At 37.7% G+C, this 27,830-nt stretch overlaps 3 protein-coding genes across 9 annotated transcripts; all 3 read left to right on the forward strand.

Annotated features, from left to right (window-relative positions):
- Window positions 1-1,843: 1,843 nt before the first annotated feature.
- On the forward strand, window positions 1,844-9,160 carry LOC113294372. 7 transcript variants are annotated; one of them, XM_026542768.1, is made up of 9 exons: window positions 1,844-2,009; window positions 2,199-2,302; window positions 2,917-2,990; window positions 3,557-3,710; window positions 3,858-5,297; window positions 5,422-5,577; window positions 5,968-6,038; window positions 6,968-8,228; window positions 8,583-9,160. In XM_026542768.1, the coding sequence occupies exon 5, from the start codon at window positions 3,863-3,865 to the stop codon at window positions 4,628-4,630; it is 768 nt and encodes a 255-aa protein (XP_026398553.1). In that variant the 5' UTR covers window positions 1,844-2,009; window positions 2,199-2,302; window positions 2,917-2,990; window positions 3,557-3,710; window positions 3,858-3,862; the 3' UTR covers window positions 4,631-5,297; window positions 5,422-5,577; window positions 5,968-6,038; window positions 6,968-8,228; window positions 8,583-9,160. The 7 variants fall into 7 exon arrangements, with proteins under 7 accessions (XP_026398553.1, XP_026398552.1, XP_026398554.1 ...); XM_026542767.1 differs by having other exon boundaries at window positions 2,925-2,990; XM_026542769.1 differs by lacking the exon at window positions 3,557-3,710 and having other exon boundaries at window positions 2,917-2,994.
- Window positions 9,161-9,903: 743 nt separating this feature from the next.
- LOC113294375 (myosin heavy chain, embryonic smooth muscle isoform-like) lies at window positions 9,904-12,371 on the forward strand. The gene has a single exon (XM_026542773.1). It carries the CDS (start codon window positions 10,010-10,012, stop codon window positions 12,188-12,190), a length of 2,181 nt encoding a protein of 726 aa, XP_026398558.1. The 5' UTR covers window positions 9,904-10,009; the 3' UTR covers window positions 12,191-12,371.
- An 11,423-nt stretch (window positions 12,372-23,794) lies between these two features.
- LOC113294382 (nitronate monooxygenase-like) lies at window positions 23,795-27,825 on the forward strand. The gene is made up of 12 exons (XM_026542779.1): window positions 23,795-24,057; window positions 24,226-24,534; window positions 24,719-24,864; window positions 24,985-25,210; window positions 25,298-25,479; window positions 26,083-26,171; window positions 26,316-26,417; window positions 26,542-26,637; window positions 26,760-26,791; window positions 26,906-26,981; window positions 27,234-27,287; window positions 27,405-27,825. The coding sequence occupies exons 1-12, from the start codon at window positions 23,926-23,928 to the stop codon at window positions 27,428-27,430; spliced, it is 1,470 nt and encodes a 489-aa protein (XP_026398564.1). The 5' UTR covers window positions 23,795-23,925; the 3' UTR covers window positions 27,431-27,825.
- Window positions 27,826-27,830: the final 5 nt, after the last annotated feature.

The following is a 27,830-nucleotide window of genomic DNA, read 5'->3' on the forward strand; positions in this document are numbered from 1 at the left end:
TCAAACAAAATATAGGTAATGGTTTTTACTTTCCTAACACCGAGGCATTTTTAGCGTAATTGGATTCATAGTTGGCAAAAAATGTTTATATTTTTAAGCATTCTCGGCATTGAGTAAACCTGAGATAGGCGATCTTTTGAGAAGCTGTTGTTGGATGACCATAGCGGTGACCATCCAAAACCCCATAATATCATATAACCGCAATGTCTCAGTGAGAAATTATCAGTAGAGGCTTAGGCCACAACATTCTACGACCTTACGCTTCCAAATGTAAGGTTATTCATTAGTAAGTCAAATCGTTAAGTACTTAACCTAATAACAATACACTCTACTAACAATAAACTCTGTTATCCATCATCATTGAATAAAAATAACGTTAAACCATTTATTAAAAAATACGTGAGACGATGCAAAATTACAAACCAGATTAACGTTAAGATGTGTTTGTACACTTTCACACAATCAGGCCTATTCATACGCACATGCCAAAAAATCATTGTTTGGCATGCCACCAATTGCGCCACTATGGGGAAACCAATAAGCGACTGATTTTCTAGCGAGCGATATTCTTAATAAGGCCAGCGATATAGATTGTATCGCTGGCGATATTATGAATATCGCTCGTTTTAAATAACATCGCTGGAGATATCATGATTATCGCCCACTAGTTTTTCTACAACGACTATTTTCCCAAATGGTTCATATATATATACGCCATTCTGCTTCTCCAGATAACTCACACATACTTCTACAGATATTTCACCAATTTCCTTCTTTCTGTATTTTAAATTTCATAATCATCAATTTCGAGATCGAGATCCAATGAAGATAGGAATATTATTATGAATCGGTTCAGATTACAGCAAGAAAGATATCGTATGAGGTTGCAAGAAATTGATGATGAGGAAGCTGAAGATAATGAGCTAATTGAAACTTTGACGCTTGTACATACGGGCCAAATACCAAGAGTTCCGGAACCCAAAGAAGTATTATCAAGAAGATATACGTATCGAGGAAGGGAATTTTACCACTAAAACTAATGCACGATTATTTTCTTCCAAATTGTGTGTACTCTAATCAAGATTTTCAAGGTCGATTCCACATGCCTCGCTATCTGGTGAAAAAGATTATTGAAGAGCCTTGTTGATTACAATGAAGTGTTCTAACAAACCTTTTGCATCACGACCATTGATTTTCATGGTTTGTTCCTCATATTTCTTAAATATGTTATCCCACATAGTGTTACCATGTTGTTGTGCACCTTGGATACAATCTTGGGTAAAATAAACATAATTACGACAAATGCATTCATCTTCTGCCATGGTGTATTTTCCACCACGGACTCGGTTTTTTTTTGCTTTTCCTTGACTTTGAGTTTGTGAATCCATTTCACAAGAAAATATAGATAGTTTTAGATTTGAAAAAGATTGAGAAATTGAGAAATTCTATAGAGATTTAGAAATTCTGGTGTGAGTTAAAATGAGTTTGAAATTGGTATTTATAGAGGTGAAAAATTCCAGCCGTTGGATGATGAAGTAGTCGGCGATAATCATAGGGTCGATCGACATCTTGATTGTCGCTGGCGATTTGATGACCATTGAGCGACCGAAAGACCATCTGGCGATGGAGTCTTTATCGCTCGATGGAAACTCTGTCTCATATGCCTATATGCCATTCCTGGCATATTGGTACATGAGTTTGGCATACCCATAATGGGTGCATATATGCCAAACTTTGTGTTTTGGCAGGTGCACAGGAATAGGCCTCGTAGGTGAATGTTGTGTTTGGTCATGGGTTGTACGCTGTGTTGGACCATAAGCCTAATAGTAAATGGAAATGCCCAGAAAGAAAATTTAGAAAACCTTTCTCAATTTTCTCTCCTCTGTTCTTCAGTCTCAGGTCTCATTTTGTCTTCTTCACTCTTCAATTCAGAAATCAGATTCTCTTATTCACTCTTCAAATCACTACCGGTACCATCTCCGTCAAATCACCAGCAACAGGCCAGTTAGGTAAGGTCACATTCATTATAATTAGGGTTTTGTTTTTGATTTTCATTAGGGTCTGGAATTGATCCCATGAATTCGATTTTGTTTCTCTTTATTTTCTTCCCAAGATTAAGCCACGAATACGATATTTCTTCGCACGCAAGGGTTTCGTTTTTTGATTTCAATTTGACTTCATAATCTCCTCCTTCACAGAAAGAAGAAAAGAAAGGGGTCTCTTGAGTAACAAAAACCCTAAAAGCTGCAATACGATCAACTGAAGCAGCAGTATATGAAGTAGAGATTGCAAAGAGAATAAGGTAATTATCCTAATTTTCTAAGTAGGATATATCCAAGTTTAATGTAATTTCTCTTTGCTTGGGTAGCTGATTGTTGAATCTCTTCAGTGCTAACTCAGCAGAGGGTTTCTACTTAATGCAATTTCTCTGTTGCCTTAATAAATGATATGCTTAGATTCAGTAAATTAAGCTTTTGTATAAAAAATGAACAAAATCTCATAATTGGGGGTTTTGGTTCTGGAAAGGAGTCAAGGTGGCAGAAATTTGGGGGGTTGTGAAGAAGCTACCCTGAACATGTTTACTTGATAATTAAGGGTATATTGTCATTGATTTTATTGGGTTAAGAAATCTAAATAGCTAGTGTAAGTGTGTAACATAGAGCTTATGTTAATGAGTTACGAGTAGGGTAGTGTATGCAGGGTGTTCCAACATCCTAGATAACACTGATGATCAGTACGATTATCATAGACTCTTCCATGTAAGTGGCGTGTCTTTCTGAGTTAGTGAATTTCACTTCCTTAATGTCTGTCTTCTCCCCAGTATGACTACGAAATTCTGCATGTATATTATTGTGTTTGATGAAGACTGATTTCTATTCCATTCATTCTAATTGTTCACTAATTTATACGACTTAGGTCTGTAGGATCCAAATTGAGGAAGTACCAAAGTGGTGTGAAACTGTGCAATACATGCTTTGTTCTAGCTATAGGTTGGTAAGTAATTTTGTGTAGTTCAGTTTGGAAATGAAACCTTTTCTTATGTATTTTTAATAGAGCTATAGGTTGGTAATTGTATGTAATGTGTCTGTGGATCTTTGAGTTTCGTAAATAAAACAAAATATTAGATTAGGAACTGATATACAACTTGGTGTATGGTATGCTTCTATTGTGAAAAGGAAGTACCTAACATGAAAATTATACAAGTCGAAAATTTAGTTCACAATACTGCGACTATGAGAGGCGTTCCATGCACATATTAAGCTGGATTGGTTTATATAAGCCGTGTTTGGGTACATGTTGCGTTAGTAAAACTGCAAGTTGGTGACATATTTCACGTTTTCTTTTCGTCTTTTCTGAGATTTCGTAGATTCTTGGTAATTTTAGGAATTGAATTTCAGCATATATGTGAGTTCATCTTCTCTTAGAGGCATTTAAAGAAGAAGAGGAAAGTGATTAGATCAGTTTTTACACACTTTGCTTACCTGAAACTAGAAACAGTTACAGGACATGATTAGTCTTTCAATCCTTCACCTGATTCAGTTGAACATGTGCCCAGTATACCATATGTTGAGGAAAAGATTGGGAGAAGTTAGTTGAATTGTATTAATGGAGGGTAATAAGGTTCCCAATCTCTGTCATAGTCCTCGATCCCCTGGCAAGCAGAAGTTTGACAACCTATATGTGGAGTAAATGTATATGAAAGTGAAAGTGTAAGGGTTTCTTCCTTCAATTCTTCCTTCCACTTTTTACATAATTTTCACTCTCAGAGTCTTCCCCTCTTCGAAGTTTTACGGTTTCTTCCCTGTGTTTTTAGTTACTAGAATCTGAATTATATTTCATTTATATTTGATTTACAGTGTGAATGGCGATGATGAATCGGATTTCGTCAAGATTCTCAAGATGTTTGACATCTTCAATAACTACTCTTCTTCATTTTGATTCCTCCTCCTCTTCATTAGGAAGACACTCCTATAACACTTCTTCTCTGCAAAGATATGCCCAAGAGAAGCCAAAGCAAATGATTCCAGGAAATAACATGAAATGGGGTTCACTTGGTCCTCGTAGAGATTATTCGAATTTCGCGTCTGGGTTCACGCCTTTGCAACAAAAACCATTGAGTTCAATTATTGACATTGAGAGAGCCAAGAATTTCTCACCAGAAGATCTTGCCGACATTTGGGATGATTATCACTTGGGGAGAGGTCATATTGGCATAACGATGAAGGCGAAATTGTATCACCTAATGAAGCAAAGAGCAGTTACTTGTCGGCATTTTGTCATTCCATTATGGAAAGGAACTGGTTATGTAACAATGTTCGTTCAAGTGCAGATGCCACACATTATTTTCACTGGTCTGGAAGATTACAAGGCAAGAGGAACCCAAGCAGCACCCTATTTCACAGCTACTTATTTCACAGAATTTGCGGAGACCAAGGATATGGTGCTCGTCCGTGGGGATATTTTATTCACCAGCAAGCTCACTGACACGGAGGCTCAATGGCTTCTTGAGGCAACTCAAGCTTTCTATCTCAATGATGCCAGGTACAAACTGGTTGAACAATTTAACAAGCAGACTCACGATTTTGAGTTCAAGGATGTGTTGAAGGCACTGGATATGCCAGTGGGTTGATTTGCCAATAGATCTCCATTCCCCTGTTGTACCCACTGAGATTGTTGACCACCCCAGAAGGAACTTTTGGGATGTGAATACCTTCTGCGGTTCTGCCAATTTTCGTTTTTCGGTCTTGTTTAGGTCATAAGGAAGCGGCACGCAATGACTTTTTATGAAGCTTCCATTAATTTTGCTTCAATTTGATTTTAACTGTGTCCCATCACTTTGTCACCTGGGCTGGATTTCTATTAAACTTTTCTTGAATTTAATATTAACTGTGGCCCATCAATTTGTCACTTGGTTTGGAGTTTTATTAGTGTTGTGTTGTAAAGTTAAGACCACCTGAATCCATCATACATAGGGTGTTAATAGTATTACTCTTGCGCAGTAAGTATACTTGTCATGCTAATGTAACCTGCAAGTATCTATTCTAGATTGCCTGCTTTTTGTCAGGGAAATATAAATGGAAGTGAAAGGAAAAGACAAAGACAAGGTGAAATGGATGCACAGCGAAGGGGAGATCAAGTGAAGCAGCACTGTATTCCAGATAAAGTGAAGTGCAGTTTAATGACCGAAGAAGAAAAGGAAGGGCTTCGTGAAAAAAGGCGCAACGCATATCTTAGGCGGAAAGTAGGACAGCGGTGGAGTTGAAAAAAATGTTGTGAATGAAGCAAAACTAGTGCCGGTATAAAGTAAACGAAATATAAACTATTTTTGGTCCTATTTGGTTGAGATTGTTTATTTTCTAAGAATATTGCTAACAAGTACAGTCATTGATGATATTATGCTTATGATCACTGGTCTTTTAGGTCAATCACATCAAAGTGCCACAAGACAAGCAGACAATACTCCATGTATTGTGTCAATCGGAGGCAGTGAAGTTCCCAATCTCCCCCAAAGCCCTAGAGTTTCTGAAAAAGATCAACATCGGGTGCTAGAAAAAATTGGCACAGGAATGGTTACTGGTAAGAGTAAATAAGGATAAGTTCCCGATTGTTCTTGTAGGACATGCCTGCATTTAGTATTTATTATTTACAATCAAAAGAAAGAAAGCAAATAATTTCAATCAATTTTCTTCTCTTGAGGCCTTGTGCAGAATGTAATGTGTCATCTTGTTTACCCAGTTGGATACTCTTGGCTAGAAAAACTGTCTGAATTCTGAGTTCTTGATTGTCATAGCTATAGAATATAATTAACCTGTCTGGCAAAGGCTTTGGTAAATTTTCCTTTGCCTTGTAAAATAATTGTGTGGAGAAATGATTTTTTATCACATGTGGAACAGTGTGAACACCCTACAGTCATTTGAATGATCTCTCACTCTTTCCCCAACTCTTCTCCATTGGGGGCTTTTACAGTGAAATAACGACTACAGCACTTGAACCAAGCTTCGGAGATAACACTGTCGTACTTGAAATGCAACGACAAGGTCAGCTTTTTTTCCTTCACAGTTCTTTAATTCCCTTCTTCAAACAAAAACCTAAGTTGTAGTTTAACTGTCAATTCATGAATCAAACCGAACAAGAAGATACAGAAAAAAAAATGTCGAATTAGGTGGTTGTCAGAATTAACATCCGGAATTATCATATCGGGGGTTAGAAAATGTTCATTACCAGAATGATATTAGAAAGTTCAGTTACCTTAGAAAAGATACTGAGATATTATTCATTTCTTGTAAGGGGGCAGCTGATATACGTCGTATAATGTGTGCTTTAATGCATGTCGAATGGATTATTTTTGTGGTGGGATCTGAGTGTATGACTTATTTTATGCGCAATTTGGTTCTATGTGTCTAACATGTTTATGCATATGTTTTCTCTAGGAGGATGTGATTATTCTGTTATTGTTAAAAAAATAAAAAACTAAGCGTGCATTTGAGTTCTGTCGTACTGAATAGGAGTAGACAGCAGACCAGGAAAAGCAACCGGCTTGTATATATGTCTGTATGTTGGTCAGTGATGCTGTATCTATTATTAGGTCTGGAGCAGAGATGCAGTTGAAAAATAAATGAATTCTGAAGTCGGATTATGGTTTTAGGCTTCTAGCTTGTTCTAGTATGGTTCGAAAATTCAGTATGTTGAAGAGACGCAGTAGTACAAACTACAAACTGAGGTATAGTTCCGTAGGTTAAGGCATTAAAATTAGCAAGTGTCCTTAGGAAAGCTCGACAATGGCTTAAGGTTCTGAAAGTTAACTGGAGTTATGACAAGCCTTAATTTTTACTTTATCCTGGAAATTAAGAGTTGATTTTTTTTCTTTCTTTTTCTTCCAGTCATGAATTATTAGTTTCCTTTATCCTGTATTAGAGTATTGAAGCAATGGAGGGCAATAAGGTTTCTTTTATGTTTTATCCTTCAGGAATAGTGACAGTCGCCGAGGTGGTATCATCATATGATTAATATCTCAAGGCATCTGAAGCATCTTCGTCCCACTGAATATTTTAAGATGGCGATGTCGTCTCAAACTCATCACCACAGCCTATAACAACTTCATCAAAGAGTAGCACTGTGGATACCTTCTGAGTTGGTACTACTTAGGTGGCTCATGGGAGTTTCTTTTCTGCCCTTTGCACTGCAAGATAGTGGCTATCAAACTCCTTCAAATTTGTCAATCCCGTGGTCAAATAATGGTCCATCAAAAAGCTTCAGACTGTCATGCGGTATTCTGGAGCATGCAAGAAGATGTAACGGCTTCGCTGAAAATTGTGAAGTCTAAGATCTCTCACTTACCCTTGATTTCTGGACTTCCTACGAACAAATCTTCTATGTGATCATCACAGGCCACTGGAATGATGAGTGATCTTCTCTGCATAAGGTTCTTCTTGGCATTTTGATTTGGCATTAAAACTTGAAGAATGTTGTGGTGATGAAGGTGGATCCTCCGATAAAAAACCATTAATTGTATACAGTTCTTAGTAACCATGATTTGGCAACTCCTATGACCATCACTAAAGTATCAAGCTCGCCAGAATTCAGTGAACCACTCCTAGCGTGGAATGTTAAGATGGGTGTTTGTTGTATCCAATAGTGGTTGTTAAAATGGAAGAGTTGATTCTGAATAATGGAGTGAAATGCTGGAAAGCAGAAGTGAACTCGATAAAGGATATCTCTGGCTTGTAGGCAATGGTCAGTCCATAATATTTTTTCTGATCCCTGGATACCTTGTATAGCTGGTTCGATTCCTGCAAGAAATGAAGCAAGTTCAACGGAGATTTCAAAAGTCCACCAGTTGCTGGATTAGCCTGGATAATACAACAGGACAGTGGCTAAGGAGGACAGACACATCTGGAGATTAACCAACCATGGTGACTTTACTCCTCAATCGTTCCAGAAAATGCTTGAAGAACAACAAGGTGAATCTTCACAACTGAGGGAGCAAGATTTTCCATGGAAAAAATTCTGGGCAATTAAGAGAGTTGCACCGAAAATCAAATCCTTTTTGTGGCGTGCCTTCAACAATGGGATCGCAGTCTCCCAGAGAATAAGTAGACGTGTTGAAGGAGCTTCCACCATTTGTAACATCTGCAATTCTGAAGAGGAATCTGTGAACCATTTACTGATTCACTGTAACTTTGCACAGGCGGTCGGGTTTGCTTCACCTTTTGGTCTTCACATTCAAGGTAACCCAAACATGACCCTCTCAAATTTAGTTGAAGCTTGGCTAAGAAGAAATGATAATGAATGGTCTGTAGCAATGGGTACCGCTATTTGTTGGCCCACCTAGAAAGTCAGAAATGCCAAAGTTTTCGAGAACAAAACTCCCACAGTACAAAGTGCTCTAGCCATTTCCCACTACTGGCACAATTTATATTACGACTTCACTGAAGATGCTGAAACTGAGACAGTGGAGTTAACAACTAGTGTTGAAGCTGAAATAAATCCAATAACATGGGGAGCCAAAAACACCTCCATTCATCAAAATTAATGTTTTTTTTTTCTTTTCATCTGAGATATCAAAATTAATGTTGATGCAGCGTGGAAGGATGGATATTATGCTTGTGCGGCTGTTGTAAGAGACAGTAAAGGGACCTGTTTGGGTGCAAGCACAAGAACTGGCGGTTCTGATACAGTACTTTCCGCAGAAGCTGATGGGTTTAAGTTAGCTGCAGAGCTGGGCATCATGTTGAATTTAAGTCCCATCATCATAGAGGGTGATAGCCAATTATGAAGAACTTAACTGGAGAATTGAGAAATACCCCCTGGAGAATTCGGAGGATAAAGGAAGACAATAGCAATAATGCTTGCAAGTTTGTGCCAAAGACATCTAATGTTTTTTTTTTATCAGATAGCAGCGGGAATTGAACCCCTTACCTATAACTTGGGAGTTCAACCCCTAGCCAACTGGGCTAATCCCGATTGGTTAAAGACAGCTAATGTTGCTGCTCACAATTTGGCCCACTTTTGCTTTAGCTCGTCAAGTCCAAGCTAGTTGGACTAGCTCTGAAATCTGAAATTCCGACTAATATTGTGATGGTTGTAAACAATATTTATTTAGTCTTCTTGCTCGGTTTGTATACCAACAAAAAATAATGAAAAGTCTAGATTCGATACAAATGTTTCTGTTTCATGCCCCTCTTCTAGGGAGAACAAATATGATCCAATTATCTAGCTTACGTTCTAAGCATGGGCCTGCCCATGCTCCTACGGCGACTGTTTCCCTTTATACAACGAAGTTACTGAGCTATTCCCTTGAACCCAAACAAATGGAAAAGAAAATACTTGGAGATTTCACTCAGTCATGTGGAACCTCCAATGACGATGGGTAAACAACGCCCCTAGAAAACCTCCGGCCGCAACGGAGAACTGTAACAGTCCGGAAATCTCACGGGATTTTATTCCGGGGAACGTACAATCGTTAATACTGCTGGCCACAGGAATCTGTTTGACGGCTGTATTTTTAAGGGTATCTATAGGCCAATCCCATCTGCGTTCTAACGAAAATCAACATTGAAACACTATGGATTGGATGTTTGGTACTTGCTTCGGTCTCTTTCTATCTATGGACAACAGAGCCAGGAAGCCAGATATGAGATCGTTATTTGCCATACAAGTGGAGGTGGCGCTCTGCATGCAGATGATTGTTGTTGTTGTCAGCCACTGCATGATGCTCGTGGGACTAAAGTTTTGCTTTTTGTTATCATTAAAACAACAACTGATTTAAAGAAACCAAAAAGATTAATTGAAGATTAGTTCAGATATGGTCAACCTTAATAGATTACAAAAAGACTGGTTGTTGGACGTGCCAGCTTTTTTCTTGTTTGTTGCTTGATGTTTTTCTATATAGAAAATGTATCTCTCCTAGTCTTCTAACCAAGTAGACTAACATATCCCTCCTCACTGTTTTCTTTCAATCTTACTCACTTTCACAGTTTCACTCTTCTTCTCTCTTTTCGCAGTAACCATGTCGGAAAGCGAATTAGCTGCAAAACTACGTGCAATTACTCATGAACGATATCGAGAGAAGGCTCAGAAGCACGCACTTGAAGAAAAGATTTTAGAGTTGGAAGCCATGAATAGCACTTTTATACATGATTTGCAAAGAGTCAAGGAAGAGAAGGAGTCTATTATCAGTGATCGAGATGCGCTGGAGGATGAGAAACATGAACTGCAGAAGAGAGTTTGCGACGTGGGAGCCAAGATTGCCATTCTGGACGATCAACTAAAAAGAGAGAAGGATGAAAAGAATTCTGTCATCATCGAACTAGACGGAGAGAAAGCTGCGCATGAAGCTCTGAAGAAGAGAGTTTCAGAGTTGGAAGCCACCAATGCCACTCTAAACGACAAGCTGCGACGTCTGGAAGAACAGGAAGCTGCGAAACAAGCAATTGTCGAAGTTTTGAACGCAGAAGCCACGAGTTCAACTTTAAAAGTTGATTTGCATATAGAGAAGGATGAGACGACGTCTATTATTCACGATACGGAGCAAGCGGAAGCTGAGAAGAAGGCTCTGGAGAAGAAAGTTGCAGACTTGGAAGCCACAAACGCTGCCCTTAATGATGAACTGCAAAAACTGAAGAATGATAAAGACGCTCTACTTAAAAATTTGGATGGACATGGAGCTGATAAACAAGCCTCAGAGGAGACGGAAATTTCTGACTTGGAAGCCTCGAAAACTCCCAACGAGAAAGAGAAGGATGATAAGAAGTTGATTATGAATGACCGGGATCGATTGGAGGCTGAGAAGCAAGCTCTAGAGAAGAGAGTTTCGGAGTTGGAAGCCGCCAAAGCCACTCTTAACGATGATTTGCAAAGAGAGAAAAATGATATGAACGATTTCATCAAGTATATGGAGAGCCAAGAAGCTGAGAAAGAAGCCCTGGAGAAGAAAGTTTCGGACTTGGAAGCTGCCAATGCTATTCTTAATGATGAACTGAAAAGAGAGAAAGATGAGAAGAACGCTATCGTTACTGATTCCGTTGGAGCAGAAGCTGGGAAACAAGCAACCACTGAACTTTCGAGCTCAGAATCCACGAGTTCAAGTTTAAAAGTTGATGTGCATATAGAGAAGGTTGATGACAAAGAAGTTCTTGAGAAAAGAATTGCTGAATTGCAAGCACTTAACGCCACGCTTAAAGAGGAACTGCAAAAAGAGAAGGATGCTAAAAGCGCTGCTCTCGTCAAAGATCAGGAAGCATGCAAAGATGAGAAGACAGTTCCCGACTTGCAAGCAACGAGTGATGCCGCTGTTAACAACGAACTTCAGAAAGAAAAGGATGATAAGAATTCCATTATGAATGATTTGGATCGAGTGAAAGCTGAGAAACAAGTTCTGGAGAAAAAGGTTTCTGACTTGGAAACCAAGTATGCCGCTCTTAACAGCGAACTTCTGAAAAAGGAGGAGGATAAGAAGGCCATCCTCAATGACAAGGATGGACATGCGGCTGAGAAACAAGCTCTGGAGAAGATAGTTTCTGATTTGGAAGCCACAAAAATCAGTCTTAACGTGGAAATGCATGAAGAGAAGAATGATAATGGGACTCCCATCAGCGAGGAAGCTGAGAAACAAACTCTAAAGAAGAAAATTTCCGATTTAGAGGCAACAATTTCCAGCCTAGAGGACAAGGCAAAGCAGTTAACGGAAGATATCAATATATGGTTAGATGAAATATCTGAACTACAGGAAGAGGTGAACCAGGAGAACAAGGCTAAGCAAGCCCTTGAGAAAAAGGTTGCTGAGTTGACATCAAAACTTGAAAAATGTACATGTGGTGCTGCAGAAGAATCACCAATGACCGATAAAAAAGAACAAAAAGAACCGTGGATGAACGATTCTACGGTTCCTTCGAATTGGGTTCCTTACGAGGAACTTGTTCAAGCGTTTTCGAGGAGCAGTCCTTTGTCTATGACTAAAGCATGTGAATGTGACTCCGCAGGCTTGAGTGAAGATAGTACAACCAACATTCAAGTGCATTACTTCTATCGAGGATCGTTAAGGGGGCGTCCTTATCCTGTCATCGTTGTTAAAGTTGAAGAATTGATCCCCAACAAAGAGAAAGCAAGGTTCGATCCAAGTGTTTGGGGTTTGTTTAACAATGCAGGAACTTGTTATGCAGCCAGAAAGCCATTTGAGTCTGAAATGTAGGTCGTTGTCCGCAATACATCGAGATTTACCCATCTGTTCATGTTGTGCAGTGGCCTATTGTAGTCTCCAGTGAGAGTCATTTTTTTCTGGTTTGTTTGCTTTGAATTTTTTTTTTTTTTTTTTGTTTGTTTGTCAAGCTTTGGATATATGTCAATGTACTTTTTGTGTTAAGTGTTTTTTACTAAATCTTTATAACAACCGCACTGTTTATTTTACATTCATTTTATGATGTCAGTATCCATTACAGGCACATCACCGGCCACCGCATTTTTCTTCTCTATCACTGGCAGTGGCACTATCTGAATTTTATAAGGAAACGTGGGTTTCCTAATTTAGGTTAAATTCTTAGTTTGAGTTAATTACCATATTAAGATGGGATACCTAAATTGATCATGGTTTCCTAATATGAGTCGGTTTCCTAATCCAAGGAGGCCAAGACTTGGGAACCAAGTTTGTGACTCCTATATAAGGAGGTATAGGCTAAGTGTTTTAGTCATGGAATCCTCAATGTAAATATCGTAGAGATGTGAGGGATTCATCCCACCTATTGAGGTGGTTATGTGAGAGACCTAATGGTGGAGAGAAATACATCATTGTGGTACTTATGGGATACTTATCGATGTTGGAAGATATGTCGTTATGGAGTATTTGTATGGAGATGTTGGTAAGATATCTTGTTGAGGAGAAGATCATCTTGGTGGTGCTGGATTAGATTATTGGTGTTGAGCTAAAGGCGTCCATGATAATCTATATCCGGGTGTGCAGAGAAGATCGTCTCGTTGTGGTAGATAATGTGGTAAACATTATCTCGTATGGGTGAAGACGCTACTTTGGATCTTATAGGGTGCTTGTGAGAGTTCTTTTGTTCGGTCACGTTGTGGTGATGTTTTCAAGTTAATATGAGATTTGATTTCATCAGTTTAGGGAACAAAGCAAAGTGAAGTGTACTTCGAAAGGAATGGGATTATATCAGGTGATCTACATTCGATATGGTCAAGAATTGTTGTCTTGATGTTTATGGTGCTGTATATTGGAGATTTGACATTGATACTTATTGGAGCGTAAACCCTATGCATCGCTTCAAGTAAGTTTATTTATTCTCTATACTTCATACTATTCTTGGAACTGTTTGAAAAACCTGCGTAAATTGGTTTTCAATTAATCGGTGTTTGCTTGGCAAGACACAAGAAAGCAAGAATATTTTAATTTGGATACAAATATTGATTTGTATGTTTATGAAAGTAAAGACGGAATATAATCATGTCAAAGTCTCATTATTGTTCCAAACCAAGGAAACAATAATTTGGTTATCAATCATCATCAATTGGATTATGTTGCTTCTTGTATTTAACCTGAAGTTGAAGAATGTGAACATGGATTCATACTCGTTCTTCCTTAGTTGTTTGTTGCAATAAGGATTTGGGAAAATCTCTTAGTAGGTTTCGTTTTGGAAATATTGTCCGTTGGAAAGGGTTTGATATGTTCCAGAAGTGAAGAGTTTGATTTTCAGTCCTAGTATTTGAAGCATGTGGCTACAAATAAGTTGCAGGACATGGATCATTGGATGAGATGTGATTTTTTTTGTGGTGGAGCTATGGATTCTTATTATTGTATAAGAAGCAGTTTGTCAACACAGTTTGTAGGGTTTGTTTGTCTGTGTTGAGTATGACATTGTGTCGGGTAGAATAATTTTTCTGGAGTTTCTCTCGTACTGTTTCTGATGGAGAATCTAGATAGTTTGTGATCTTTTGATTCTTATCGATGACGTTCTGTCGAAGATTTTTTTTTGTTATACACCATTTGAAGTCGATCGGAGCTAGTTGAAGTGCAAGACCGTTGTGAGAAACAGGTTGGTCTATTTGTGTTGCGGATACGTTCCTATTTTGGTGAAGACCCGTTATGAGGAATTAAAAATGTACCGCTTGGACACTTCAAGAGTTTAAAGAATAAAGATACAATACTACAATGTGTATGGTGGTGTGGCTAAGGAATCTAGCACATACTACTTGGAGAAAACACGGTGCATGAATTTGAGTGGGCTACAATTTCGGCGTGTTTTTCCATCAACCTTTATTATCCATTGGCTATTTTATTTCCTGATGATCAGTGTGAGACTTTCTGTTGGAGACAACAATATTATAGCAATGATAATATTTGGGGGTTTGCTCATCTGCTATAGTTATTGAAATTGATTTCAATAGTGACAGAGCCTGTAGAGATGAAGATAAAGATTTCTATTGAGAAATTTGGTTCAACAACGATATAGTTTCCGTCAAGTTATTCTCTCTACGTACCATGAGAAGATAAAAACAACAGCGTATTGAATTACTTGGAGATTCAGGAAGTTACCAAAGGTTTCAGATTATGGCTGGGTGTGATTGGGTCTTTGTGTGAGGACAGATTATCAGATTACGAACATTGGTGTACGTTTGGAGCAAGATTGGAAAAGGGATATGCACAAGAGAGAATGTGTGACATTGTGTATTTTTACAAGGGTAACAGTAAATTCTTCGACGATGGTCACAGTTCTATCCGAGTCCGATTGTGTTTTGGTTTGACTGTCATGAAGTCGAAACTACATGCTTGCTTAAGAAATTGATAAAAGACTATCTTGACAATTATGTTAAAGCTCTTAAAATGGACATTGTTGTCAAAGCCCCGTTGAGGTTGCTGAAGTGGTGCAGAAGAAGATTGGAGAGTCAGCTGTCGAAGTCTCTGTGAAGCTGGACACGTGTTTGGTATGTATGTAATGGTTGAAGATATGATGGGCTTTTTTAAAAGGAGTAAAACTAAATTGGGGAAATATGGTCGTAGAATCATGATCCAATCGGAGATAGGTTTGTAAAGCAAGATTCATAGAGATGAGCTCGAGATTGGCACTCAATGACAATGATCCGTGGATTGGTTATATTTGGTGCGCAATTAGGGTCATGCTCAATATTCTTTGGTACATACAAGATGGTTAGTTTCTTGGAAGCTAACATAAAGGTTTGTTTGTTACAAGCTAACATAAAGGTTTGTTTGTTACAAACTAACACAAAGTATCTCGTTAACTCGCTTTGTTGGACATGCTCGTGGAAAGGAGAAAGTATGTGATCAGTTGTTTAAATAAGCAATTGACTCGGCTGGAGTTTAGAAACGAACATGAAGACTATGGTTATGATAAGGTAATGCTTAGGCATACGCATGAATAAGGGTGCACAGGAACCGAGCTGGACCGAGGAACCGTCCCGGAACCGTCCCGGAACCGGCGGAACCGAGCCGATATTTTTCCCGAACCGAGGAACGGGGTACAGGTACCGGTCCAGAAAATAGGAACTGAGGCTGATGAGGTACAGGTACACGGTCCTGTATAAGTCCCGTACCGTCCGGACCGAAAGAACCGACCATTCGTAGCCATTAGATTTAGGGGTACTGAACAAATATAGCCGTTATATTAAGGGGGGGGGGGGGTATATAGTACCTTAACGATAGGGTTTCTCTCTTTCTCATTTTCGTTTTTCTTTTCCGTCTTCGAGTTCGACTCTTCCCTCTGAGAGACTGATATAGAGAGAGAACTGAGTTCTTGAGTCTCTGATTCTCAGAAGTCTGAAAGTGAACTCCATTAATCAGTGAACACGGAACACCGAACAACACCTCTCGATCCAGAAGAAGAAGGACAAAAAGTCAGTGATTTCAATGATTTGATTTGTGTAAGTTTTTTACTTTTTTTTGCTTTTTTTCTTCTCCAATTTTAATCCTAGGACTATGGATTTCTATATGAAGTCGATTTCTATATGATCCTAGGACTTTTGATTAATTTAATTTAGGGTTTCAGTTTCACAGGGTAAGTTATCAATCACGTCAGGGAGAAGACGAAGGGAAAGGATTCAAGGAAGAAGCTGAAGGAAACCCATTAAGGTACTTTGTATTTCTTTAGGCTTTTTATAATTTTTTTAATTAATACTGTTTGAGTGTTCTTTTAACTTCTTTTAGATCTTTGGAGCTAACCAATTTTGTTGTTTTCAGTTTTTAATTTTATGATGTTTTGAGTTTTTAATTTTATGATGGTTGAAATGTTTCTCATATTTGTCTGTGTAAAAAGTTACACAACTTTCATTATTTCACATTAACATGCATATATAGTGCTTCCTACTTAATCTAGCAGCTTGCTTGTGTAATGTGTGTGTGATAGTAATTATGGGCTATGCCATTTACTTCATAAATTGTTCGATGAACCAAATGTGTCTAAATTTTATCTCAATGCTCCTTGAATTGCTATGTTGCATACTCAGTTTTGAGTAATTTTTGTTGTATCTTTTTGTTATCATTAAAAGTCTTTTCACTTGTCAGTGATGGAAATATGGCGCCATTTCACTCGGAGAAATGTTGAAGAAGCCACTTGCAATTATTGTGTAAGGACTTATAGGGCTAACATGTTCAGAAATGGAACTTCTGCCTTGTGGAAGCACTTTAAAAGATGCCCCAGCAATCCTAATCATAACAGAGCTCACATAAATAATGCTTAGAATTTGTAACTTATGCAGTTATGCTTAATGAAATTATGCTTAGAACTTATGCAGTTATGTTTAGAACAATGTCCAGTTCTTATTTTTTATAACAGAGCTCAATGCACCTTGAACAATGTCCAGTTATGAAGTTCTTATTTCTTCTTCATTTTATAAGTATGGAATATGGATGGATCAAGTTTCTTATTTAATTTTTCAGTTGAGTTCTTATTTCATTTCTTATTTCATTTCAGTTTCATTTCAGTTCTTATTTAATTTTTCAGCACTTAAATTTGTTTTCTCAGTGATAAGCTGGCATGGATGAATCAAGTCAAGCTCATGGAAAAGATACCCCTACACCTACAACTGCTACACCTACCACTGCCACAGATACAATTGTTGGATCCTCAATCCAACCAACAAATGAAGCAGCACAGCCAGAGACAACAACAGTAGATGTAGAAGCCACTTCTACTCAAATGGGTGGTAAGATAACTTCTAACATTTGGAATCATTTCAAGAGGTTGAATGTTTAAGATACTGGATGCAATTATTGCAAGAAGGTGATAAAGGATCATACTGGAAAGAATGGTACAAGTGGAATGTGGAAGCACTTCAACAGATGCAAGCAAAATCCTAACAAGCCAAAGACAAAAGGACAACAAACTCTGACATTAAATCCTGCACAACTGGGTGAGGATGAAGGTCAGTTAGTCTCTACTATTTTCAGTCAAGAGAAATGTAAAAGGGCAGTTGTTGAATTTATTATAATTGATGAGATGTCATTTAGAGCAGTTGAGGGTGAAGGTTTTAGGAGAATGATGCATGTCTTAGAGCCTAAATTTGTTGTGCCAAGTAGAATGACTATTTATAGATGTTTATTAGACATGTATGTATTAGAGAAATAAAAGTTGAAAAATTACTTCAAGTCAACCAAGCAGAGGGTTAGTTTGACAACAGACACATGTACTTCACCAAACAATTTCAACTACATCTGTGTAACAGTTCACTTTATTGATCAGCAGTGGAAGTATCAAAAGAGAAATATTATGTTTTGTGAGGTTAGTGGTCACAAAGTAATTGACATTGGTGAGATGTTAGAGAAGTGTTTGTCAGATTGGGAGCTTAAAGATGTGTTTACTGTCACTTTGGATAATGTGAGTGCCAACAAGGTAGCAATGGATTATTTGAAGACTAGTATTGTTTCAAAGACAAAGGCAGAAGAGAGAGCTAAGTACTTGCATGTAAGTATATGTATATGAATATGACTTAATATTTTTTTTACTTTCTAACTTAGGATTATGTTTATTAGTTTTGTTAAAATATCTAATACTTGTTTGAATTCACCTTTTCAGGTAAGGTGTGCAGCTCATGTACTTGCACTTGTGGTAAAAGATGTTGTGAGGGTCTACAACAAATCAATTGCAAGAATCAGGTCAGTTGTCAAGTATATAAAGGGTTCTCCATCTAGGTTGGCTAAGCTTAAGCGTTGTGCAAAATTAGTTGGAATAGAGTCTAAGGTAACATTGATATTAGATGTTAAGACTAGGTGGAACAACAAATTCTTGATGCTACAGGATGCAGAAGTGTTAGAAAAAGCATTTATTAGGTTAGAAGGGTATGACAAGGAATATCGGCAGTTGTTTTATTACCCAAAACAGAGTGAGAAAGATCTACCTGATGCTAATGATTTTGATATTGATGTTAATGTTGGTGAAGAAGAAGAAGAATTTAGTGAAGAAGAACAAGATGAAGTTGAGGTGACAGGAAAGAAGAAGAAGGCACAAAAGAAGAAGAAGATGGCAGTAGTGAGGAAACCTGCTCCATGTGAAGAGGACTGGATCTTTGCCAGAGGCCTTGTCAAATGTTTGAAAGTATTCTTTGATGCCACTGTTGCATTTTCAGCCTCAACTAAGGTAACAACAAACACTTTATTATGGCAATTAGTTATCATATATGAACAACTAGTTGAGTTTAGAGATACTGTAGATGAAGATCCTTTTATTGCTACTATGGCTGGAAAAATGTTTAAGAAGTATAACAAATATTGGGGTGATTATGCAAAGATGAACCCTACAACCTTTTTTTCCATGTTGTTGGATCCTAGAGAGAAATAAAAAGGACTACAATTTGCTCTTGAGCTCTTGTATGGGAAGAATTCTTCTAAGGTTGAATCTGTTATGAATCTTGTTAAGTTGGATTTTAAGATTCTATTTGAAGAATATAAGGATGCATATTCAGTTCATGAGGAGGAGTCAAGTAGTTCTATCCAGGGACAAGCCAAAGCAGTGGTAAGTAAACCAGTGGCAGGTCCAAGTCGTATGAAAGAGTTGATGTCAAGGATAAGAGGTTCAAGAAAAGCCCAAATGATGATGAGGGAAAAAGAGAGTTGGATAAATATTTCATTGACGAGTATGAAGAAGGTGAAGGAGAAGATGATGATGAGGAGTTTGACTTATTGGGTTGGTGGAAGACCAACAGTACAAAGTATAAGATAGTTTGACATATGGCTAAGGACATATTAGCCATTCCCGTGTCTTCTGTTGCCTCTGAGTCTGCTTTTAGCACAGGAAAGCGAGTCTTAAGTCCTTGTAGAAGCTCTTTATCTACAAGGACAGTTGAGGCATTTCTTTGCACACAAAGCTGGCTAAGGAAGCCAATACAACTTGATCTTCAATCTGATTACATACCAGATGATGATGTTGAAGTTGAAGAAGGTAACATATTACATTATTAGTTGTGTTTGGCAGTAATAGATATAGTCTAATAGTTACTAACTGCTATTATTTGTTTTTGCAGCGTTACTTGGTCCTATCAACACTGATGACACCACAAGTGCTGCTGACATGGATTAGAAGATCAAGATTCAAGACTACTGCAGCACTAGCTGCACTTCTAGTTGTTCTTTTTTCAGATTTTCTCATTTTCAAGACTTAGTGTGTGTGTCTGTGGCTACTGCTACTTTTTTTTTTCCATATTTTCAAGACATTGTTTGTTTGGTTTGTTAGTAATATTGCTACTTATTAGTTGTTGCTTTGAATGAGAATTTGTTATATAGAAAAAACAGGTAAAAGAAAAGGCAGTCAGTTTTTTCGCTGAAAAGGTACCGACTGGTACCGGTCCCGTACCGGTCCCGGACCGGAACCGAGGTACACGGTACCGGTCCAAAAGTTCAGTACCGACCTCTGGGGGGTACAGGTATTCGGCCTCGACAAGAACCGAGTCGAACTGTACCGTGTGCACCCTTATGCATGAAGGATACTGTGGTAATTTCATTTGCTTATCGAGTAGTTATGGATGTCAGCCCTAACGGATGTGGTGCACAACTTGGAGTTAGTGTCTCAGAATAGTGGAACATTGACTTAGGTGGAGCAAGGAAGGCCGAGATGGAGCTGCGCTCATGGTGGAGAAAGTTTCAATAGGTAGTGAAGGCTCAAAGGCACATAATGACTGTAACTAAGTTCGATTGGTAGCATATGGACAACGATCGTGTATGGTCTGATTGAGTTTACATGCAATACACCTAGAATGGTGCCAATCAATGTGGAGTTTTGAACATAAAGAAGTAAGGTTTTTCTCAAGATGTTGCATAACAGATGATCATATGATGATAGTTGTTGAGAAGGTCAGATTTTTCACCGTGGTGGAGATTTGTACAATCACCGGTAGGTTGGATTGTTAAGTCTGAGTTGGTGACGTTCAAGTTTGGTTTGCTCTCTTCTGGTGGAGGTTATATGGAACAAGTTTGGGTGAACTACATTTCAGTTTGATTCCTATTGAGGATATTGGGAAGTCAGTGATGGTGCAATCGATATTCAGAAGATGGAGGGATAATAGTTGATCGTCTCATGCATGAATGCATGATCCTAGGTGGAGAATTGTAAGGAAACGTGGGTTTCCAAGTTTAGGTTAAATTCTTAGTTTGAGTTAATTACCATATTAATAAGGGATACCTAAATTGATCATGGTTTCCTAGTATGAGTCGGTTCCCTAATCCAAGGAGGCCAAGACTTGGGAACCAAGTTTGTGGCTCCTATATAAGGAGGTCTTGGCTAAGTGTTTTAGTCATGTAATTCTCAATGTAAATCTCGTAGAGATGTGAGGGATTGATCCCACCTATTGAGGTGGTTATGTGAGAGATCTAATGGTGGAAGGAATACATCATTATGGTGCTTATGGGATACTTATCGATGTTGGAAGATATGTCGTTATGGAGTATTCGTACGGAGATGTTGGTAAGACATCTTGTTGAGGAGAAGATCATCTTGGTGGTGCTGGATTAGATTATTGGTGTTGAGCTAAAGGCGTCCATGATAATCTATATCAGGGTATGCAGAGAAGATCGTCTCATTGTGGTGGATAATATGGTAAACATTATCTCGTATGGGTGAAGACGCTACTTTGGATCTTATAGGGTGCTTGTGAGAGTTCTTGTATTCAGTCACGTTGTGGTGAGTCGATGGATTGATTTAGTCAATCAGTTATGTAATTCTCAATGGTGATTCTATAATGAATAAATAGGTCGTAGCCGTTTGGTGGATGTAGACAATATTACACATATTTTGTATATTGTTGAACCACGTTAAATCCGTGAGTACTTTACTTCTTGTTGCTTTGTTTATGGCTTGCATCTATGTGGTTCTCTTTCTCTTCTTCTTATCCTAGATCATAGTAAGGTTCATGGAGAAATTCGAGAGGTCAAGTGTTTCTTGTTAGCTAATATGTTTCCGCAAGATTAGCACGTAGATGGCTCTGAACCCCAACAAATTTTAGACCAACTTACAACAGTTTTTGACGTAAGCAAGTATGTAATTAGTTGCATCTGAGTTTAAACAAAGATTGAGTTCTAGGGCTATCATCAGTCAATTCATGTTCTTCTACCTGTGAAACTGATGGAAGAAAAAACATGAAATCTCTTAGTTTAATGAATATGAAAAATTAGGAATTTAGAAAGAAAAAAAAATTATTTGAAAATCAAATCATCTGGTGATGGCAGTCCGTGATGTCTGTGTATATGGTATTTGTTGTCAGGGTTTCTGGTGGTTGAGAAAGATAGTGGAGGAAGATGATTATGTGGATGGTACGTGGTACTATGGTCATGGTCGAAAAATTGGTTGAAGATGATGTTCTCAGTGATGTATGGTACCGATATTGGAGATGGGGCAGGAAGTTATTGGTTCTGCTGAAGATGGATAGGGAGTTGGTTCTTTCGAATAAGATATTTTGAATTGCGGGTAAAATGGTCTGTTTCAAAATAACGTTTTACATGTCCATTTTACCCGCCTAATAACTCCTATAGCTCATTTTCTCCTTACTATACAAGTCTAAGCTGTAAGCATTTTATGGTTGTGCGATAAACCTGACTTAGTATAAGTTAATTCATGTTTAGCTTAAGTTCAGATTAGCTTAATTCATGTTTAGCTTAAGTTCAGACTAGTAGTAATCTGTATTAAAGTATGTTTGTGACCGTTTTATGCTCTATTAACTAACTTAAGGTTAATGTTAGATTAAGTTTAGTATGAGCTGTGGTGCCAGGTGTCCTTGTAAACCATGAGGTGCCTCTCTTACTCGTGATGGAGATTTGACATGGCTAGCATGACTCGGACTCTCTTCTAGAATCATATATAAAAAGAGTTTTACGTTATCTCCATCAATCAATCAGGTGTGAGGAAATAGAAGTAGATAACTAAGTCATCAAGCCTGTTAAAGATATCGTTATAGAAACTTTCTATTCCTCCTCTTAAATATTTTTAGTGTGGACTGTCTGTTCTCAGTGGTGATTATTGAACATGTAATTGAGTTTTGATACTATTTAAGGGGTTGTAGAGTAGGTTAATACTAGGATAAGTCTGATTGCAACATGCATGAGGTTGCTTCACATGATGTTTGACTCTAAAATATGGTGGTTATGGATCTGAATTTCCAACATGAACAAGTAAACGTAACTCAACAAAACAATGGTTCAAAAAAGAGAACTTATCCAACCAAAAGAGTCCCACGAAAATATATAAAATTGCAAAGTGGTCTATTTGATAGGCGTACTTGAAATAACTGTTTGAAGCTTAATTTTAACGAAACCCATGAGATTCATGCACTCAACTCATACAATGTCAGTTTGAAAGCCTATTTCAACCGAACCCATGGGATTCATGCTCTAATCCTTTTTTTTTTTCCAAAAATCCACTCATCAATTAACCTTTAAATAATATTTCTTTCCGCAAAAGAAAAGAAAATACAAAAGATGTTGATTGATGTATCGTACCCATCAGGTGTTTTCATCGACCTTTCTTTTTCCCTTCAACTATGCTACCACATATATGATAAAGAAAAAAGTAATATGCTATCCATATGAGATACGGAAAGAACAGGCTAGTTCCACTTTTCCAAAATGGGTTGCCCAGGCGATGCTAAAGATACAATAAACTAATTATGTAGTATTGTAATATGTACGATCATAGTGTTACTTATGCTATTAGTAACGGAAGTGATAGACGTCCCGCGGGCCCAATTCTGCAAGTTGTCAACACAAGACACAAAAAAGCAGAGACCTAATGAGCCCACGGATTTGTAGGGGGTGAGTTTAGTGTGGATCCCACCCCTTTGAGATCGTAGGATAACCCGCGGGATGTAAATCATTTTCGATTAGTAACTACAAACACTTTTACTACAAATTTGCACACCGGAGAAAAGATGATAGAACCATTTCCCAGCTGCCACTGGATTGTTTCACGAGACTTTACTTGAGCATACTAAAATCGCACATTTTTGAAAAAACCATACTTACCACATTCATTTCTGAAAGTATTAACTCATCTTTGGATAATTTGTAACATTGCATGGATGGATTTAAAATATACGAATCAATGACATTCTGATCACCAAATTAAGTTCGATTGAGGACTACGTAAACTCGATCCATTTTGGTGTTGATTCACGGAATTTATCCCCCCGGTTTTTTACACCCTACCTACGATAACTATACGTTCTTTTTGCTTCTGTAGCAACATTAATCTGATTAGACATGACTTTATCTTTATCCTACTCATTATAAGCTGGCATGGCACGGTACATGTTAGCAGTTGATGTGATGTATTCTATTATAAATACTAGACGCAAGATCAGAAGACATCACTTCCATCTTCCTCTCCTAAGCCATAGTTCTAAGTTATTTGTTCTTGCATGATTCATTGTTGCAACTATTTACTAAATATCCATCCATAGATCAACTAATATCTTTCAGTATTCAAGATGGGTTTCGCTAGCTGTCTAGGGTGGGACAACGGTGTTATGTTGGCACCAATGGGAGCCGATATCGCCGGACCAAAACTTGTTGCAGCTGTGGCCAATGCCGGAGGCCTTGGTTTATTGGCTAGCCCAGTTGTATGCATATATATACTCATTATGATCTCTAGTTTTTACTTTTTGTTGAAGCTTTATGGTTTTGAAATTGTGTGATTACTAACAAAAATAATATGGAAGAAACAAAAAGAATACTACAAAATTGAACTTATTGTTTATGATTAAACTGTTTGTGAAAATTGTGCGCAGAATATGTATGATGCGACTCTGAAGATGATAAAAGATACGAAGAAGCTTACAAGTAAGCCATTCGGAGCAGGTATTTTGCTGGGATTTGATCAATCCAGCACTATCAAGGCCATTTTTGACGAAAAGCTCGCATGCATGCAAGTCTACTGGGGAGACTTTAGCAAAGAGATGGTGGACGAAGCTCATAAAAATGGAGTTAAAGTCATACACCAGCTTGGTTCAGTTGCCGATGCAGAGAAAGCAATTGCTGCAGGTGTTGATTGTATCATGGCACAGGGTCCAGAAGCCGGTGGGCATGTCATTGGACATGTATGTATAAAACCCTTGCTCTCTCACGACTACGCGTAGCGCGCGCACATATATATATATATATATATATATATATATATATATATATATATATATATATATAGTACAACCTAAAGAACTCTATGCAGGTCTTATCAATATACGGATATACATTAATCACATTCTCTACCATTCATATATACAGGTTAGTGTGATTGCTTTGGTTCCTAGGATTGTGGATGTAATCGGTGACAGGAATGTCACAGTTGTTGCTACCGGATCCATCGCAGACGCTCGTGGTTTTGTGGCTGCCCTTGCACTTGGAGCTAAAGGAATCTGTATGGGGACGAGGTAATCGAATTAATCGTATCCTTAGTTTGTTTTGTGTTCTTATTTTTAAGAATGAAAGGGTACGTAATACAGATCAATCATATTTGACAAAGAAATAACGTTTGTTAATGTGTTGTATAGGTTTATAGCTGCCGAAGAATCATATGCAAATGACTACTACAAGCAGCAATTGCTTCATTACACCGAAGCCGACACAGATTACACAGACCTATACAGTCGTGCAACCTGGAGAGCACCAACTCGTGTTCTTAATACACCTTTCCATCAAAAATGGAAACCTGTACCACAAGATGTCTCAAACAATGAGGATCAACCGATCGTTGGTTACTCGATCATTCATGGAGGGGTACTATCTATATTTCAATTTCATTACTAATTTAATCAACTTGTTGATTACTACTAACTAACTGTATATGTGCATACCTATGTATAGGAAACGATTCTTCGTCGGTTTGCAGGACAAGTAGCAAACCAGACCACGGCTGGGGAACTTGAAAACATGGTCATGTATGGAGGACAGGGAGTCGGACTTGTGACAAGTATTCTTCCTGCTGGTGACATCGTTAAGAGTGTCGTTGAGGGTGCTGAAAAGATCATTAAGGAACTTGGTAGCAGGTTTGAACCACCAGTTGCTGGAGTTGCTGCTATTTCAATTGCATAGGGTGTTATTTATGCGTATCTCATGCTTCCCTACATGCAACTACAATACTATAATTTTAAGAATTTCTTCAATTTGGATTTCATAATAAAGCTTAGCTTTTTAGTCTCTTTTCAGATCCTAGAAAGTGAAGCAGCAATATGTTTTTTATTGGATCACAAACCAGTACTGTCTTCTCAATTAATTTATGAAATTAAAGTTATACTGTATTTCAAAATTTTTTTAATGAAATAAATTAAGTTTGGTTTTAAATAAGTACATTTTCGGTCTGCACCCACTGTACGTGAATCTACTTTTCTTTATGGATCTCTGATTGATCACGTATAATCTCATGTGAATCTAAATGAGTTTCATCTGGAATCGAGTAAAGTCATAATCATCGCAGGTTACAGTATGGCCAAAGTCCTGTAACTCACTCACGTCATACATGAAATGAAATTTCGATTTCATTATGTTGTTTTTGATCTTTCTTTATTTTTCAATATTTGAACGTTAGCTTAATTAATTAATTAATAACGTCATATTTTTGTTTATTGCTAATTAAGCTTAATTTTGGACAGAACACAGGTAAAACCCGTGAAGGCCGTCGTTCTTCTGAAAAGCACTGAAGGTGTCTCTGGCACCCTCTACTTTACCCAAGCAGGAGATGGTAATGAATTATATGTAGAACTATAGATGCTTAATTTGATTATATCTAATATGGGCTGTGATTCTTTGTTGGATTAATAGATCAATCATTGCCAATAGGTTTTGAGTAGGAATCCAGAACATCTAATATTCCTATTTTGTACAGAACCAACTAAAATAATTGGAACTATCTCTGGTCTGAAAGCTGGACTTCATGGTTTCCACATACATGCACTTGGTGACACAACAAACGGTTGTACGTCTACTGGTAAATGTTGCTGCTAAATTATCATCTCCTTGTTTTAGGAACAAAAGCAGGTGTGAAACTAAAAGGTTATGGTAATTTCAAAATAAATTAATCACCAATGATATTCATGATCTTTCAAACACAGGACCACATTTTAATCCTGCTGGCAAAGACCACGGTGCTCCCGGGGATGAAACCCGTCATGCTGGTGACCTTGGAAATCTTACTGCCGGTGCAGATGGTGTGTTAACTTCATTTTTTCTGTAATTGTTTGTTCTTGAGAATATGTGGCTGAATTTGGGTCTTTGCTTTTAACTCTAGCCGGCAATTAACGGATAGTATAATGGTGTGCTTGTATTTCAGGTAAAGTTGAAGTGAACATTTCCGACAAACAGGTGAATGCGTACTCGATCTTTTTTATTTACTTTCTTGGTGTAAAAAACATATATCAGATCAGACTTTTGGTTTATGTAAGTCTACAAGCTCAAGTATTCTAAATGTATTTGCAGATTCCTCTCAGTGGACCAAATTCCATAATTGGAAGGGCTGTAGTTGTACATGCTGACCCTGATGATCTTGGAAAGGGTATTCTTCCAATACTTTTCTTAGTTTTGTTTTTTTCATCAATCAAAGTTGTTGGCAAGTCTTGAACTCAGAGGTTGTGGCCTCGTGGATGACTGTGCCGATGTACCAGTCACCTGAGTTTGAAACTCATCGATATCAAACAATTTATCGAAGACCCGTATAACTTTAGCTTATTAGTATTTTTACCTGTATTCATTCCGTTTGAAGGCATTATTGCAACAACTAAACAACGTGCAATTTTCCTTTTTTCAGGTGGCCATGAACTCAGCAAGACCACTGGTAATGCTGGTGCCAGAATCGCTTGTGGTAAAGCTAACTTATACCTGATCTTTAATATCTTGATCATAATCTTGTTAATCAACGACCAAATTGCTGAACTTTTTTTATTCATCTGACTCTTACCACATGTTTAACTTATTGCAGGTATTATCGGCCTTCAGGCTAATTGATCAAATCATCAAATTTTTATTGCCAAATCTATTGTACGTATGAATGTTACCACATTTGCACCGTGGAATGAGACGATGTTTGAACTTTTTCATGGGAGGGAATAAACTATAAAAATGGAAGAAGATATGTAACTACTATTATTTGTTGAGATTGTGATCTTGTGCTGTTTGTTTTTGTCATATCCCTTTTCTTATTTCTGCTGTATGGTTGATTTGGATGTTACTCTACTGGTCTATCAATATTGTCTTGGTTAAATATATTAAGCTCGATGATTTTGTATTTGATTGGGCAAAGTCTGTTTAGAGAGTAGTTGTAACTTGTAAGCTCTCTGAATTTTATGCTCACCACTTCTTTATTTTATTTTATTTTATTTTATTTTGTCCTTTTCAAAAAAGAATG

Source organism: Papaver somniferum, chromosome 7, assembly GCF_003573695.1.
Source record: "Papaver somniferum cultivar HN1 chromosome 7, ASM357369v1, whole genome shotgun sequence".
In the NCBI taxonomy this organism is placed as follows: domain Eukaryota; kingdom Viridiplantae; phylum Streptophyta; class Magnoliopsida; order Ranunculales; family Papaveraceae; genus Papaver; species Papaver somniferum.